Here is a 17,909-nt window from a genome sequence, read left to right as displayed (position 1 = left end):
TTCGCAAAACTTGCGACCCGACAGGTAAGTTCGCAAATTGCGAAATTGTAAAAATCCTCGCGAACTGGCAGAAACACGGACGAACACAAAAAAAAAAAATCCGCAAATTCGCGGGAATTCGCGGATTTTGCGGATTGCGAATCCGCAAATCCGCAAAATTCGCGAACGCGAGATCCGCAAAATTCGCTCATGCCTAGTCGTGTTACTGAAAAATGTAATAGGAGAAAACAAAGTGTTTCCGGTAGAAAAGCTTAATTTCACATTACACCACAGTTATTTTTTAGTGGGACAGTAGTTCCTACAGAAACACATCACTCTATGGGGTTTACACGGACCCACCACTATTCAAATATTTTATTTGCCAGATTTGAAAACAATTTAATTTACAAACATTGCATGAGAATTAGCTATTGTATCTTAGGTACATCGTCAACATATTGATTATGTGGAATGGCACTTTGGTAAGCTTGAAGATCAACATTACTGATAATAATACTTAAAATCACAACATCTAATTTACGCACAGCATTGACAGGTCACACATTGCATTCTTGGACGTCATAGTCTCATTTACAGGAACTGAGATACAGACTAGTGCTTTTAGAAAACCAAAAGAAAGGAATAATGGTTTGCATTTTCACAATTTCCAACCTGAATCCTTGAAAGCACATCGTCCCCATTCCCAATTCATCCTGTTGAAAAGAATGACATCTAACCCGATTCAATATGGTGATATACAAGAAGATTACAAATAGAAATTCCGATCCATGTGATACTCTGAAAATATCATATCCAAATCAGTAGAACAGATAATTAAAAATAGTGGAAATGGTTTGCTAAAAAATCTATCTTTTTCCTCGTGTTCAAAGTGTGTATCCAGGGTATTGGGAGCAAATGAAAACTCAACTGTTTCACCTGTTACTCCTTAGGTTTTAGGCCGATGTAATAAAATAAGCTACAGCTGCCTTATACCAAACGGTGGTCATGTCTTCTTATGTGTGTGAAAAATACCTCATTATCTGTACTACGTGGCAGTGTTCAACACTCCACATTACAGACAATTTGGGGCCCTATATAATCAGCATATAGAGTAATTTGCCCTGCACTGCTATTCTGTAATACCAAATTCATAAACAGTGTTGATGCCCTCGAGCACAGAACTGGGAGTGTTTCCTCACTAGTGACTGTGCATAGACCAAGCTTACTACAGAATCCCTGTCACCGTGCACCCAATACCCGGCGCACACTCGATGATGCCTCTCTCAAGGGAGGTGTGGAATAGAGACCACCGAAGATGTGGTCTATATATGTCAAACCCCATCAGCCCCCACCAGGGATTCTACATGATCCATGTCAATGATGAAGCATGACATAATTTTGTGTGTGGGACTTCCCTTCCTCTTCCATGTTATGTTATGTTATGTTATGTTAAAAAGTTTTATACCGCGCGCGTTCACCGAAACGGTTTCTTGGCGCTCGTAACAGATACGGAGGGCAAGAGTTTAAAAGTGCAACGTTTGGCCACCGGGAGCCAATACAGGCTCCGTAATAGCGGAGAGACGTGCTGGTGCTTAGGCTGATGATATACTAAGCGAGCAGCCTGGTTTTGTATCAGCTGTAATCTATGGAGCTGGTAATGTTTTTATTAAGATGGCGTAAATCGATGCACAAACGAATTTTTCCGTTGGGCTTCCTCGCGACCACAATCGGAGAAATCCACTCTGATGTGCCCACCTCCTCTATGACCCCCTTGGCCAAAAGACCCTGAATTTCCTTCTTCACTTCTTCTCTTATCAACATTGGAATAGGTCTGACCTTATGTACTTTCGGCTGAGCATCTGCCCTAAGCATAATCTTATGCTCAAATCCTTTCAATTCCCCCAAGCTTTGACTAACAACATTCTCAAATTTATTTTTCAAAAAATCTTCAATTTTAGTGCCTTCATCTAGTACTAGCACTTTATCTTTACTATTTGGGTCCAAAATAATGTGAAGATTTTTTTGATCATACCATCCTAATACAGATGGCCCCTTTTTGCTATATATAGTTTCCCTCTTGTCATCCTTCCTTTAAATACAAATGATAGCCATCTGAAACCCAACAAATTTATCCTTCCACCTGTGTATCCCACTGGACTCACATCAGATTCACTCAGATGATCACCTATTTTCTGTACAAAATTCTTTTTCCACACCTCTTCGCTTACAATGGTATATGGGGAACCAGAATCAGCATACACCTTTACTGTTACACCACTCAAAGAAACATCACACAATGGTTTCCCCTCCATTGCTTCATCGGTAATATTGAGCATATAGTTCCCTCTTATATTCTTTATACACTCATCCTCATCACATTCGCTTTCTTCTGCATAGGATTCTTCGCTCCAAATGCATTTAACGTTACTACGTCTGCGGCACATTTTGCTAAAATGTCCAACTAATCCACATATGCCACACTTTTTCCTTAAAGCAGGGCACGTCTTGTTAAAGGCTAAATGTTCCCGGCTGTCACATCGGTAACATCTCCTTTCTTCTGTAACTTTATCTCTTCCTTGACTCTTGAATGGTAAACCAGTTGATTTCCCTTGGAACTGTCTGTTTGTGTTTCTTGAAGTATTCTGGATTTTAAACACAGCTGATGTCGTTTTTTCGGTATCTTTCACTGTATCTTTAATTACATTTGCACATCTACCTGACATCTCAGATTTTCTCATAATGGCGAGAACGTCATCTAAAGGTGCATCTCCATTCACCCATAGCCGGTCTTGTATAGGTGAATTGTCATTGTGCATAACCAGTTGGTCCCTGATAAGATCATCATGAAGATTACCAAATTTGCAGTCAATTGCCAATTTTTTTAAATCATCTAGCCATTCATCCACTAATTCTTCTTTCTTTTGCTTCCTCTGAAAGAATTTGTGTCTTATGACACCAATGCACACTTTAGGTGCAAAATACCTGTCCATATCATTTAAGGCATATTCAAAGTCACTTAAATCAGCATTCACCACTTTTTGCATACGCGAAAAAGTCTTTAAACCCTTAGGGCCAAGTGAATGTAATAATATCCTCTTCTTTTGCTCAGCCTTCATTTTCCCTGCTTCATTAATAGCACAAATGTAATTAGTAAACTACTCCTTCCATTCTACCCACTTGATCTCTGGTTGTGATCCCGTGGACCAGAAAGGCTGTGGAGGACTAATGGTAAAATTATGTTGAGCCATTGTTTCTTCAGTTTCAGCCCCTGACTGATCACCTCCGTCCATAGAACAAATTTCTAATAAAGGTAAGTCTTTGACTATCTCTCTTAAAGTTCCTTTTCTTTGTCCTTCTTTCTTATATTATATATTTTTTTTAAGTTATCCAAAAAAAAAAATATTAATTTATAAATAATTAAAAAAAAAAAAATTAAAAGCGTCCCGACTTCCTCACCTGTTCTTCCTATATCTTTATGCAATATGTTCGGTAATTTTTCCTCCAAGAACGAAGTTTCCACCTTTAAATCCAGCTTTTAATCGATGTGTCGATGAAAATCTCCTTTCCGACGTGAAATCTAATTTCCTGCACCTAAAATGGCCGCCACGCAAGGGTCACGCTGCGTGACCTTGCGCTATGACATCATCATGCAAGTCTCAAAGTCCGTGATACGAACGTGCCATCACTCGCGCAGGAATTGTTTACAATGCGCTGTAACACTCGCGCTCACTCGCGCTGGAGGCTGTTTACACTCGCGCTACAAGGAGCAGTTTAAAAGATGCAGGTCAGTTCAATTGACCTAAATTTATATAAAATAGCTTTTTCCTACCTTGCGAGTGTTAGAGCCTGAGCGCATTTAAAAAGGATATAATTAGTTCTTGAAATAAACTCAGTTTTCTTATTTTTTTCTTCAAATTCTTCTTTTCCTTGAAAAAGAACTCCGTTTCATTTTTCTTTTAAAATCCTTTATATCCAATGAATCCCGGTTTCCCTCGTCGCCACTTGTTAAGTAACCACGCAGTTGGTTTACTTAAATATCTTTATTTAAGTTGAAGGCAGGAAGAACAGGTAGAGCCAGGAACACATCTGGGAGGCTTCTTGGTCAATCAGCAACTGCCTGTTAAGCTAGAACACAACCTGCATATACATTCTAAGGCTCTGATACACACGAGCCTTAAAGAGGAATATACCACAATAAAGAGACAACATAACAGATCCCTGCGTATAAGATGTTAGCAAAGTCGGTTCTGGACATAACAAGAGCCAAGATGACGAGGATAAGTGCGTCTCTGGTGAGAAATCTACAGATTTTGCGTATCCTACGTAGGTGGAAGAAGCAGGATGATGTTACAGCACTAATCTGAGGCTTCATAGATAGATCACCAGAAACGACTACACCGAGGCTTTTCACAGAGTTGACAGGGCGGGGGGGGATCCCAAGTGAGTGGGGCCAGAAGCTGTCATTCCATGTGTTGGCAGATCCATCCACCAGCACAAGCTCAGTCTTTGTAGGATTTAATTTGAGCTGGCTGTGAGCCATCCAGTTCGAGATGTCTAACATAGTGGTTTGAAAACCAATGCGGGAGGAGGGAGAGGTGTCAATAGGGAAGATCAGCTGCAAATCATCTGCATAGTTGAAAATTGTTGCAGGGGATTTGGGAAGAGAAACCATAAGGGGCTGCATATACAGATTAAAAAGCAAAGGGGATAGAGCGGAGCCCTGAGGGACTCCGCAAGAGAGAGAAGAGAAAGGAGCAGAGAAAGTGGAGAGATGTACGGCTTGAGAGCGCTTGTCTAGGAAAGATCTGACCCAATCGAGGGCAACACCCTGAATGCCGGCGTTAGTGACACGGTCGATCAATATAGAGTGATCGACCGTGTCAAAAGCCGCCGACAGACCCAACAGGACGAGGGCTTGAGAGATGTTGTTGTCAGCACCTGTTCTTAGAGTGTCCATGACAGCCACAATGACCGCCTCAGTAGAGTGAAGGGGGTGGAAACCGGCCTGCTGGGGATCTAAAAAGGACGAGCTCTCGATGAAGGCGCTCAAACAGCGCGTAACATGGGTCTCCAAGATCTTTCCTAGATAGGCTAGAAGGGAAATGGGCCTGTAATTACGTAGAACCGTGGGGTCGGCATTAGCTTTCTTTAAGATTGGTATCACCACTGCCTGTTTGAAGGATTCGGGAACTACTCCAGTGGCCAACGAGGTGTTAAGGAGTGCCAAGGCAGGGTCAGGGCAGGCCAAGAAGATTTCTTTGAGGATCTGGGGAGGGCAGCAATCATTGGGGGAGCCGGAACTAACTTTATGCAGTAATCCCTGAAACTCAGTAATAGAAATAGGGGGGAAGGCATCTAGATGCTGTGGATTATTAGGTGGTAAAGGAGATGGGAGAGGGAATGGGGACAGAGGAATGTTGTTTTTAATAGTGATGATTTTATCCAGAAAGTAAGTATTTAATGAGTCACATAGAGCCTGAGTAGGCAAGGGGGGAAGAGTGACCCCGTCTGGAAGGTAGAGCTCGTTCACTATGGAGAATATGTCTTTTGCCTTGGAGGCAGACTCCATTATTTTGTGAGAAAAATAGGTTGTCTTGGCCGAGAGGATAGAAGATTTGTACGTTTTTAAGCGGTTCACAAATTCAGACTTAAGATGAGGATCATAGTTGCGACGCCATCGGCGCTCGGCCTGGCGGAGAGCAAGTTTATCAAGTTTTAAATGATCGGTGAACCACCGCTGGGCGTCGTGAGGGCGCATGGATTTTATAATTTTCAATGGGGCTACTGAGTTGCATGCAGACAACACCAATTGTTCAAGGGCAGAGGCCTGATGAGTGAGTGAGCCTGAGAGCAGGGGAGCTGTAGATGCCAGCATGGAGTGAAGTTCCGTCAGGTTAGCTTTCTTCCAGTTACGGGCTAGAACGTTGGTCGAAGGAGGGGGACGACAGGGGATAGATAAATCAACAGAAAAAGAAAAAGAAATGAAATAATGATCTGACCAGGAGCAAGGAGTCACTAGGGGGGGCGAGATGGCAAGGTTTGCTGTCCAGAGCTGATCCAAAATGTGACCCTTACAGTGAGTGGGTGTCTTGATGAATTGACGACAGTTCATGCTTAAGAGGAGGGCTGAGAATTCCTCCGATAAGCGACTTTCTCGAGGGTCAGAGGGCCAATAGTTAAAGTCACCAATGATGATAACTTTGGCGTTATTAATGATTAATTGGGAAATAAGAGCACCGACCAGCTGTGGGAAGGAGGGCATGTAAGCAGGGGGTCTGTACACAAGAGCACAGATAAGAGAAGATCTAGTAGAGCTGAGTTTGATTACAAGAATTTGTGTATTGGGGATCGCAGTACATAAGGATGACATTTCCTGCACTCACACAGGAACTCTGTGAATGTCCTAGTTGGACTTCCGTATGTCTGTTTGAGGATAGTAATACTGTAACTTATATTCTACCTGTAGCTGCCGTACCTATATGTGTTGGTTGTGTCTTCATAGGAGTGCGTATGGTGGCTTACCTTTTCCTCTTTCTTATATGTTATAATGCCATGTCAATATGCACCTGTGAGTGATCACATTTTCACATAATAAGGAACATTCCAATATTTGTGTGTTAAGGGCATGCTCTAAACTATTTATTAAAATGTTATAAGGGTGAAATAAAACTATTGCATTGTCTTAAATGTACAGGTATTTATCTTTTTTTATCCAACTTGTTAGGGAAACATCCATGACATGTTACAATTCTCTTCATTGAACAGGTAATGAAATCATAGCTTTGTTTTGTTTCTCTGCATCCAGACTTGCCAGTTATTCATAAATGCTGCGGTGGACTCTCCTGCAATCGATTACCACGTGTCGCTATCCCAGAGTGCCCTACAAGTGTGCCTCACACACACTGAGCTGCAAAATGAGATGTACTGCCAGCTGGTTAAACAGACCACTCCCAACCACCCCCAGGGCCAGCCAGTGCCCGTGCAGGTACAGTGCTGTCGGCTCACTCATAAGCCCCTTCTTGTCTGTGGGGATGCGGCCAGCATCTTTACCACGTGATGTGTTTTATTTTTGCTCCATCTTTGTTCTCTGATACCGTTTGCCCATTCTCTAGGAAGACAGTTGTTTGTGGTGTACTGTCTGTGTTTCTAATGTTTCTGATGTTTGTTCAGGAAATATGAACATTTATTTTGAAGCATGAGCTGTTTCTTGGTTTAAAGCTTTCTTTGCAATGAATGGAAGTTTGCTGGTGGGTGACACTGTTTACACCGTTTTGGGCAAAACAACCTAAAACAAGTATTGACAAAGCTATAATTTCTGGCGGTAATGGGCTAACGTTTGCAAACACAGGCGTGAAAAATTATATTTGCATGCATTAGAACATGAAAGCTAGACCTGCTGGCCTTGCTAATGCTTATTTTATTTGTCATTGCATTGTGCATTTGGTGTCATAGCCTAAAATGAAAGTTGGTATCCATTTTTCATTGAAGTAATTTTAATATATATTGACATTTGAGCTGTATGTCAGGTATGTCTTACATCAGTGGATAATTCCTGCAACTGTTTCCCTTAATGTATAAGGTATACCATTTCACAAATAAATTTCCTTTTACAGCTATGCATATGCACTACGCACAACATTGTATCTACACCAGTGTTTTATGAACATGAAAGCTAAGGTTTAGGTAGAGGAAAGATGAGATGACATTCCAGAGTAAAAGATGGAGTTAGAAGGGTAGTGACAGGAGCAGGAACAATGACGGGAGATGGCCAACAGACAAGGGCTTTTAGAGAAAAATAGATTTGCCATTACAGAAGCAGGCTTACATTCAGAACATTGAAGACAAGTTGATGGCTGATGTAGTGAGGGGCTTCCAGCAAATGACTCAACTCCTGTTTTACTATCCCATTTTAGGTCGAGCAACAGCGTGCATGCGCTGTCTGCAAGACCTGTGGTAATCAAAGAAAACCACGTTTTACCCGCCTGCTGCACACCATACGTTGACTCTAATGTCCCTCTTTAGTGCTGCCTCCTAACTCATTGGCTTTGCCAATACGTCACTTTCGTTCAGGCAGTGGCTCACCGGTAAAGTACAGTTCAGTTGTTGTGTCGAGAACCCTTTTTCTCCTCACTGTTTGTTGTGGAGTTTTCTGGACGACTACGTTGACAAGCTTAGTGGCTCTTAGCAGAGGAGTCTTGGGGGAGATGTGTTTTTTGCCGCTCTCTCCCAAATCACTCGAATGAACTCGAAAAGACATTGTCAGGCGAGAGACAAGGACACAGCTGGCTCGTACTGGACTAGCCCCGAGGGCCGGCTTATTTTATTACCTCCACGGAGACTTCAAAAGGCTCTGGAGATTTAATGGCAGCCGGGACTGACCCCAGAAGTCTGCTGAAGCGGTGTATAAACAGTGGAGTAGGACCAACGACTACTCCCAGATCGTCATCTGAACTCGTTGGGAGGGATACGGCTGAACCCATGCATTAAAGCCCTGTGGTGGACAGTGGCGCCTCAGTTCACTCAACTACATTTCTATGATATTTATTTTAATTTACAGGTGGATCCGCTGAGCTAATCTCACTCAAGGCCTCAAAAACAGAAAGGCGAGTCACCTTTCAATCTGACTGCCTCTCGTTTTGGAATAAAGGTTACTCACGGGGCAGATGATGTTTGTTAAAAATTGTTTTTATTGCACACGAAAAGTGATTTTAAGGAATACATGCGGAATACATTTCATGCAACTGGGACTCATTTTTTCTCTTTGGTTTACGCAAAACATTATCTACTGAATGCACAAATAAACCAGTTTGCCACAACCTCCTTTATGCAAACCGCAACATCACTGCAAAATAGTTTGGGCATTTTTGCACTAGTGTAAAATGTATGCAACGTGGTCTCAGCTGCCAAGAAAACCAATTCTCCTTTAGCTCTCACATGATTGGTAATGCATCCCCCAATCCCAAATAACCATCATTAGGGAGGAGGCGTTTGTCTCTTTTTATGTTGGCTCTGCCCAGTATATTTTTCTGGACAAGCTCAGATGAAAGAATAATGAAAATATGTTTTCTTTATTTTTTTTGGAAGTATTTATTAATTGTAGCATTTCCACAAAATATTGTCCAACAAAATGACATTTACAATAAATACAATTTAAAACTAAAAAATAATAAAAAAATGTTAAAATGTGTACAATTGATAACAAATGTTAATTGATATCATAGCACTTTTCTACAGGCCAAACATAACCTTAATCAACTCCTCACCGACAAAACAATGTGGTTTGATCTCAAACAACGCTATTATCAGGATGGAGGAAAAAGTTGAGCACGTACTCTCATTGCAAATACGAAAGCAGGAAGCACAGACTTCAATACTGGCAATAAGGAACACATAGGGGAATATAGTCCCACATCTATGAGAAATATTGGAAGTATCATACTATAAAACTTTACACAGGTGCTTGGCCTCACACTGCAATGGATGAGAAAGCATATTCCTCCAATCTCTGTATCGCACAATTAACACTAGATCTGAAACTCTCCCTAGAACATGACATCACGGAGGATGCAATAGCAAAAGTGACGATGGACAAGGTACCAGGAATTGATGGATACCTGCTTTTAGAATACTGCAAGCTCAATAAATCGACCCTTAAACTGTTTCTATCCAAGCTATTTAAAGAAATAAGAAATAGGAGCCCACCCCAGCAAGAAACATATTGCCATAATTGTACACATACTAAAACCCAGATAAGGACCTTTTAGAATGTGTCAGCTGCAACGGGTCCCATCTGAGTGTCAGGCACCATAGTTGATTCATGGAAAAATACAGGATGACCTATATCTAGTGTGCAGTGTTCCTACTGGACACTAGGTCCACACTCAATTTATTACTCACTATTCTATTTTCAATAATTGAAATAAAGGATAACACCAAATTAAACCATGTGTTCACGCAATGAATTTATATGCTTTTTTTCATAAATCCATGCAAAGTTATAACTCAAATTTCATATATTTTCCATCTGTTGCATAGTATCAATACAAGGTGAAATTCTGTCAAAATTCAATTGCACAATCATTAACTTCGAATCACATAAATTGTAATTGTCAGAGTTCAGAAATAGCTTGACTTCAAACAATCCAGTGCCCAATGCATTTCGGGAATTGCATTTCCCTTCTTCAGGGGAAATATCCTGGACTACACACTCCACCAAATGTTCTCTGGTTTAGCACGGAGAAACAGGACGAAACATGTGCGTTACAACCTCCTTAATGCCCTCCTGGTGTATGCGAAAAGGTACAGAACATCTACAACTTCTGTGATTAATATTTTACTGTGTGGGATATATAATTTAACCATAAATCCCTCTTCCAGTATCACAACCCTAAAGTCACTCTGAGGTAAGCCTTCTTTAGGGATTAACACTTGGTTCAAATGTACCTCTTGTCTTCGTGATCGCTGCTAAAGAACGCTTAAGCTACTGCCTGTGCTCGCTGCCTGAAGCCTCTGGTGTTAAAAAAACAGCCTGAACGTGCTGGTTCACCCACCGTCATCGGGGAGTGTTGGTACGGGTGCAGGAATCCATCCCAACCCCTGCACGCCCTTTCCTTGGCAGCACCAGAAATAGTGGGCTGCACAGACGCCACGAGGTGCACGTTCTGGAACTTTTTGCAAGCATGTCACGTGCGTGCGCAGAGCTTGCACTTCAACCGGCGGCCATGCTGCACTGGCCCCTTGCGACGGCCTTTATAATTTATTTGGGTACACTGACTGTGAGTGTCCCCAAATAAATTATAAAGGCAATGGGCCAGAGCAGCACGGCTGCTGCCCTCAAAATTGTGCCGCCTGGGGCGGACCGCCCCCCCCCCAACCCCCCTATCTACGCCGCTGTCACAGATTCTTCTAGAAGTAGCTATAAGACTTCCATTTCCATTTTAGTTTAAAGATGGATACTTTGCTGAAGGGGAAATACCCCCCCCACACACACACCAACACACACTCTCTTTACCTCTCTCTTTTTTCTTCTCTCTTTCCTGAAGCTTTTAAGCAGCACAACAGTAGCACAGTGTAAAGTGATTACTCATCTTCATTTAACTTAGTTAGAAGGTATTAATGTTGAAATTGATGACAACGACAAATCATATTTCTGTAGAATCCGAGTAGCAGTGTCATTTAAAAAACTAGTTTTAGTAGAACGCTTTGAGAAGCATTAGTGTGGGGGCAATGGTACCATGACAAGTTAGATTCACAAATGTACAAAGCGGGAAACCAACACCTGGCTTTTGTGCTGCCAGCATTAATGATCTGGAGTCATAATGAATAATAACCCATCTTGTGAGAGAGGAAGGCAGGCTTATACAACATTCTCCTGTCACGTCTTTCTAGTTCATTCTAGTTGAGGTGCAGTGGAACTCCTTACAGGTTATACCTGTAAGGAGATGAATGACTTCCTTCATGGCAGTTTGAGATGCAATTCAGGTTGTGGGTTTTAAACTGGGAACTGTGGGTGTTTTAAGGATATTGCATGCCACTTTTTTCAATTTGTTGCCATTACTTTCCTTACTTTCTTTCTACAGGGTTGGCAGCTGTTAGCTCTGTGTGCGGGTCTTTTTCTACCACAACATCCATTCTTTTGGCTTCTCAAGCTCCATCTGCAAAGAAATGCTGATTCGAGGTGCGGAGTTGTCAATGTTTTACTTATGTTTATGAAATGTATTATTTTTATAGTGTGTTGTACTTATTTAGCACGTTCTTTTCACCCCTTAAATGGTATTTTGGGGCTCTATCTGTGAGATATAAAACTTGGATTCGTAGTATGATATTCTTTATTTCTAGATTTGTAGGTATGGTGTCCTTTACAAGGTTGCAGTTGGCAGATCCCAAGAAGCCTTCTGAATCTTTCAAAGATTTCTGTAGCTAGGCAATGTAGTGGATGTGTATTTGAAGAGTTCAGCTTTGTGAGCAGAACAAGTCTGCCTATCAGTTCTACTTTGCATTTACCTGGGTGGCAAGCAACAGCAGGCTTAGGAGGGTTGGAGGTCGAAAAATTGGGGCAGGGGTTTATCTATCAAACATGATCGCCCTCTTTTGCGTGATTTGTGATTCAAAATGTTTGTAGTTAACAACGTCAAATGCAGAGTGAAAAACAGATGTTGTGAGAGAGCGTGTGCTTTTGAATCAAGTGACCAACCACCTGATGCAGCTGATGGATAAGATCCTGATGGAGGCCATCCATTGGCTGGCACTTAAGAGGCAGAGTGAAAATACAGCACGTGTGGATTTTCTAAAGTTAGTTTTAGTACAACTTGTGTGTTAACCACATAGTTGTAGTAAGCACAGAATAATGTTATGACCATACATAATGTGTTTGTTGGGACCAGAATGCCTCCTGCTTGGTATACAGTTGTGTACCCCTGTCCTAAAAGCTGGCTGCGTGTAACTGGTGTTGTGATTTCTGAATATGACTCTGGTGCCATGCTAATCTAGCATGTGCGCAGAGGCCTAGCCTGTCCTTTGGCATCAGTAAAGTCCCAACTTGTCCTGTGTACTGGATAGGTGGAGCATGCATGCCTTCATTGACTGACTGTGAACTACTTTCCCAGTCACAGTTTGTGTGACCAGACATTTTTATCTACGTCACTGGAGTGGAGGCCTAATTCTCCACTTCTGTAAAGTCCTGTTTCTATGCGCTAACCATGTTCCTAGCTTTGACATCACTAGAGTATGTTGTTCATGCGTGTGTGGTAAATGCAGGAAGTGTGTGAGTGAGTCAGGGCTATAGAGACCTATGGGTTCCTTTTCAAATACCCTAGGCCTTGCCTTTGCGCAAGCTCAAGATGAGGTTGTTTTCACAGGCAGTGGAAATGTGTTGTTAATATTCCTGAAGCTGGAGTGAGGAATCTTAGACAATGAATTGATGAGAGTGGGACAGGGCTCCTTTACAAATTTGATTTGCCTGTTGCAACAAGTGGCTGCTGATTAGTCTTCACGAATACTGTAATTTCAGGGGTAATAAGGGAGAGGGGTGGGACTGCAGACTTTGCTGTTCCGAATTGAGGAACATTTTACCTGACAAATAGACATTGCCTGGCAGCTGAACCCTTTGTTTTTTCTGATTACTCCTTTAGTAGGCTGATGACAGTCAGGCGTGGAAACATCACACCTTTTACAGCCTCTGTTGTAGGTGTATTACCTCCTCACAAGACCTTTGCCAGAAGCTCTTGAAATTTCTCTGTAACAAAATCACCTCCATGTACAGCATCTTCGATCCTCAACTAGACCCTGTCACGGTCACAGCTCGACTGCCCATCACAGCCATAGAATGAACCCTGACTTCGTGGCCTGTCATCATCCCTGTCGAAACACTGCTACTATTAAGACCATCCAGTCAGGGGGCTTCATCAGACCCTTGCCCCCACCAGGCCTTCTCAAAAGGACTCCTACAAATCATTAAAGCATAACACCCATCCTCAAAGCCTCCATCAACTCAGCCACATTCCCAGCAACCTGGAAACATGCCACTATCATGCCCCTGCTCAAGAAACCATTTGCTGACCCAGCCACGCTTTCCAACTACTGACCCATCTCCCTCCTACCATACTTGGCAAAGGCCAACCAATGCCTCACCAGCCAACTCAGCAACCACCAGCTCCTCAATGCCACACGGTCTGGATTCATGCCCAGCTGCAGTACAGAAACAGATGAAATCTGCATGATCCTTGTCAAATGAGACACACCAGCCCTCATTCTCATGGACCTCTCTACAGCATTTGATATGGTCTCTTACCCCATTCTCATCAGGTGCCCGCATGAGATTGGGATCCAAGGACCCACTCTCCTCTGTATCTGCTCCTTCTTAATTGATAGAACACAAGCTGTCAGCCTGGCACCTTACTCATCAGAAGCCCGTAAACTCATCTGCCGAGACCCTCAAGGTTCATCACTCAGCTCCACACTCTTCAGTGCATATATGCTCCCTCTGGTCAGTGTCATATGAGTGCACAACATCAAAATCCTCTCATATGCAAACAACACACCACTCATACTATCCCTCTTGTACGAGAAACAAGTTCACCACAAGCATGACCGAAGTCACTGACTGGATGAAAAACAACTGTCTTAAGCTCAGCATGAACAAGACACAAGTAGTTGTCTTCGACAAGAACACTTCAACGTAGGACCCTTAACTGGTATCTGACTAAACTCGGACCAACACCCAAAGCCCAAGCCAAGAATCTCAAAATAATCTTCAGCAGCAAACTGGACATGAGTGCACAAGTCAACACCGTCACTGCATCCTGCTTCCACACCCTGAGGATGCTGAGTAAGATCTTCAAATGGCTCCCAAGCAACACAAGAAAAACTGTCACTCATTCCCTAGTCACCAGCAAGTTGGACAATGACAACTCAATAGAAGACTACAGACCATCAATAAATCGGCAGCCAGACTCATCCTTAACCTCCCACACCAAACTCACATTCCACCACAATTCAGGGATTCCACACATTTGCTCAATTCAAACTCCGCACAGAAACATTTAAGGCACTCCACAACTCAGGCCATGTGGAGTCTGGGAGTCCATGAAGTAGGGCATCACCATCATCCAGATGCAAGACTACGAGGGCTTGAGCAGAAGCTCAGGTCTGAATAATGTGCAGGCAGCATTTGAATCATTGGATGTCTGAAGCAGAGGAGACTTTCAAGGAGACGTGTGTATGAACAGCATATTGGCAAATCTTGATGCTAATATCTGTGTAGAACACCAAAGAGCTCCATGCAAAGGTTGAAGATGACATGAGACAGTATGAAGCCCTGGGAGACTCCACAGGTGATAGAAATCTTTTGTGATCAGGAGGTGCCCAACTGAACTAACAGGTGTTAGTTGGAAAGGCAGAATAAGAACCAGTGCAGTACATTACTTGTGTATATTATTTGAGACTCCGGAGTGCATATGAGGGTGGGATGGTTAACTGTGACAAAGGCAGCTGAGAGGTCCACAATATCAAGAGTTGTCTTCATCTTTGGTCAAGAAGGCTTCATCCATGATGTGTAAGGTTTTGGTCTTTGGGTTGCAGTGTGATGTGAAGCAAGACTAGTAGTCATTCACTAGATTTATTTATTTATTTATAAGGTTTTATATGGTTAGCATTAATGTTATCTTGGAGTTGAACATAGACTGATTTTTCAGTGATCTTGCCAATGGATGGTAGGTGAATGGTGGGATGGTTGTTGACAAGGTCATCCACGTCTAGTGAACCTTTCTTTAGGATTGGATGGATCTGGCCTATCTTGAGTGCTTCTGTGAAGATGCCTTGAGTGTGGGAGGCTTTGACAATGGTAATCAATCAATCAATCAAGGCATGTATAGAGCGCACTACTTACCCGGAGGGTCTCAAGGTGCTTGGGGGGGGGGGTGTGGGGTGCCGCTACTGCTCGAACAGCCAGGTCTTGAGTTTCTTTCTGAAGGAGAGGTGGTCTTGGGTCAGGCGAAGGTCGGTCGGGAGGGTGTTCCAGATCTTGGCGGCCAGGTAGGAGAAGGACCTTCCTCCTGTTGTCGCTCTTCGGATGCGGGGGACGGCGGCGCGGGCGTGGTTGGTCGATCGGAGGTGGCGTTTGGGAGCGTAGAAGTTGAGGCGGTTGTTGAGGTAGCTCGGGCCTTGGTCGTGTAGGGCTTTGTGTGCGTAGGTGAGGAGACGGAAGGTGATTCTCTTGTTGACGGGGAGCCAGTGCAGGTCTCTCAGATGTCCCGAGATGTGGCTGCTCCGGGGGATGTCGAGGATGAGTCTGGCTGAGGCGTTCTGGATCCGCTAGAGTCTCTTCTGGAGCTTGGCGGTGGTTCCGGCGTAGAGGGCGTTGCCGTAGTCCAGTCGGCTGGTGACGAGGGCCTGGGTGACCGTCTTCCTGGTCTCGGTGGGGATCCACCGGAAGATCTTCCGTAGCATGCGCAGGATGTTAAAACAGGACGCGGAGACGCCGTTGACTTGTCTGGTCATGGAGAGGGAGGAGTCCAGGATGAAGCCCAGGTTGCGTGCAGGTCTGTCCGTTTGGGTGCGGTGCCCAGGGCGGGGGGCCACCAGGAGTCGTCCCAGGCGGAGGGTGAGGAGCCCAGGATGAGGACTTCCGTCTTGTCTGAGTTCAGTTTCAGGCGGCTGGTCGTCATCCACCCGGCTACGTCTTTCATCCCTTCGTGGAGGTTGGTTCTGGCGGCGGAGGGGTCGTTGGTCAGGGAGAGGATCAGCTGGGTGTCGTCGGCGTAGGAGATGATGTTGAGGTTGTGTTGGCGTGCGATGGCCGCAAGGGGGCTCATGTAGATGTTGAAGAGGGTGGGGCTGAGCGAGGAGCCCTGAGGAACGCCGCAGATGACTTCCGTGGCTGCAGATCTGAACGGTGGTAGGCGGACTCTCTGTGTCCTTCCAGCGAGGAAGGAGGTGATCCACTCCAGTGCCTTCTCCTGGATTCCGATGTTGGTGAGGCGCTGCACTAGGGTGCGGTGGCAGACAGTGTTGAACGCCACGGAGAGGTCTAAGAGGATGAGGGCCGCTGTTTCACCGTTGTCCAGCAGGGCTCGGATGTCATCGGTGGCAGCGATGAGGACGGTCTCGGTGCTGTGGTTGGCTCGGAAGCCAGACTGTGAGGGGTCGAGGGATCCATTCGTCTCGAGGAAGGCGGCCAGCTGCTTGTTGACGGTCTTCTCGATGACTTTGGCTGGGAACGGGAGGAGCGAGATGGGGCCGTAATTCTTGAGTTCGGTGGGGTCCGCTGTTGGTTTCTTTAGTAGAGCGCTGAGTTTCGCGTGCTTCCAGCTCTCAGGGAAGGTGGCGGTGTCGAAGGAGGAGTTGATGATGTCCCGCAGGTGGGGTGCAATGACAGCGTCGGCCTTGTTGAAGACGTGGTGGGGGCACGGGTCGGTAAGGGTATAAACATAGTAAAACATAATCTTCATAAGCTGTGGCTTTTAGAGGGCTGAGTATGTCAGTGAGAAATGGGTGATATAGGGCTTTGAAAGCTGACCATTGCGGGATTCTAGAGGAAGGGGTGGGTGTAAGAATTAAAGTAGACTTGGTGTTGTCGATCTGCTGTCAGATCAGTATTTTTTAACTGAAGAAGATGTTGCTAGCCTTGCACCTTTCTGTGGGGTAAGGAATGTGTTGGTCTGACAGGGGCTTGATGCAGTGCTTGATGGTCTTGAACAGCATCCTGCTTCTGTTGGTGGCTTAATTGATGGTGCTGGTATGGTACTTTGCTTTGGGTGATGTAATGAGTTGTCTACCAGTTAAGCGGAAGGACATTAGTATCAAGGGGTCCTGGGTGGTTATGTTACACTTCAGTTTCCTTTCATGTCTACAGATGGATCATTTATTGTCAGAAAGGTTTTTAGAATACGAGGGTGCTGAAGGCTTTGTCTTGCACTTGCGTTTTGTAGTCATGCAGGGATGTTCACATAGATTTCCAGAAAATTGCTGAAGTTATTAGAAGGGTGTTGGCATTGGAGTTTATAGGATGAGAGACACCATTTGGTTTTCTATGGAGAAGTCATTGAAGAATCTGAAGGTTTGAACTTCTGTTTTGCGTTGACCTTGGTTTGTTGGTAGAATGCTAAGCATGGAGATTGGGATGGCAAAGTGGTCAGCCAAGACCAGGGGTGTGGGTGGTTTGCATTGCTTTTTTGTGATTTTGAAAGACATGGTTGAGGATGTTGACTTTGAAGTGTATTGGTTGTGTGACATGCTGTACCACAATTGAGTGTATCGATGACGTTGGAAAGGTTCTCTCTTGTTCTTTTTGAGCTTGTATTGTCTGGGAGGTTGAAGTCACCCAAGAGAGTGGTATGGGCATGTCAAATAGACAAAGTGGTGAGGAGATCTGAGAATTAATAAATGAAGTCCTTGTTCTGCCCGGGAGGCCTGTAGATGAGATAGAATGTGGT

At 44.0% G+C, this 17,909-nt stretch overlaps 1 protein-coding gene across 1 annotated transcript in view; it reads left to right on the top strand.

Annotated features, from left to right (window-relative positions):
* Window positions 1-17,909, top strand: part of PLEKHH2 (pleckstrin homology, MyTH4 and FERM domain containing H2) — a 572,539-nt gene that overhangs the window by 423,430 nt on the left and 131,200 nt on the right. The window contains exons 20-21 of the mRNA XM_086927801.1: window positions 6,785-6,964; window positions 11,559-11,656. Coding sequence (XP_086783927.1) covers window positions 6,785-6,964; window positions 11,559-11,656 — 278 coding nt within the window. The remainder of the gene's footprint in view (window positions 1-6,784; window positions 6,965-11,558; window positions 11,657-17,909) is intronic.

The sequence above is a fragment of the Lissotriton vulgaris genome, chromosome 6, assembly GCF_964263255.1.
Source record: "Lissotriton vulgaris chromosome 6, aLisVul1.2, whole genome shotgun sequence".
In the NCBI taxonomy this organism is placed as follows: Eukaryota; Metazoa; Chordata; class Amphibia; order Caudata; family Salamandridae; genus Lissotriton; species Lissotriton vulgaris.
The sequence above is the reverse complement of the archived record's forward strand: the minus strand, read 5'-3'. Positions and strand labels throughout refer to the sequence as shown.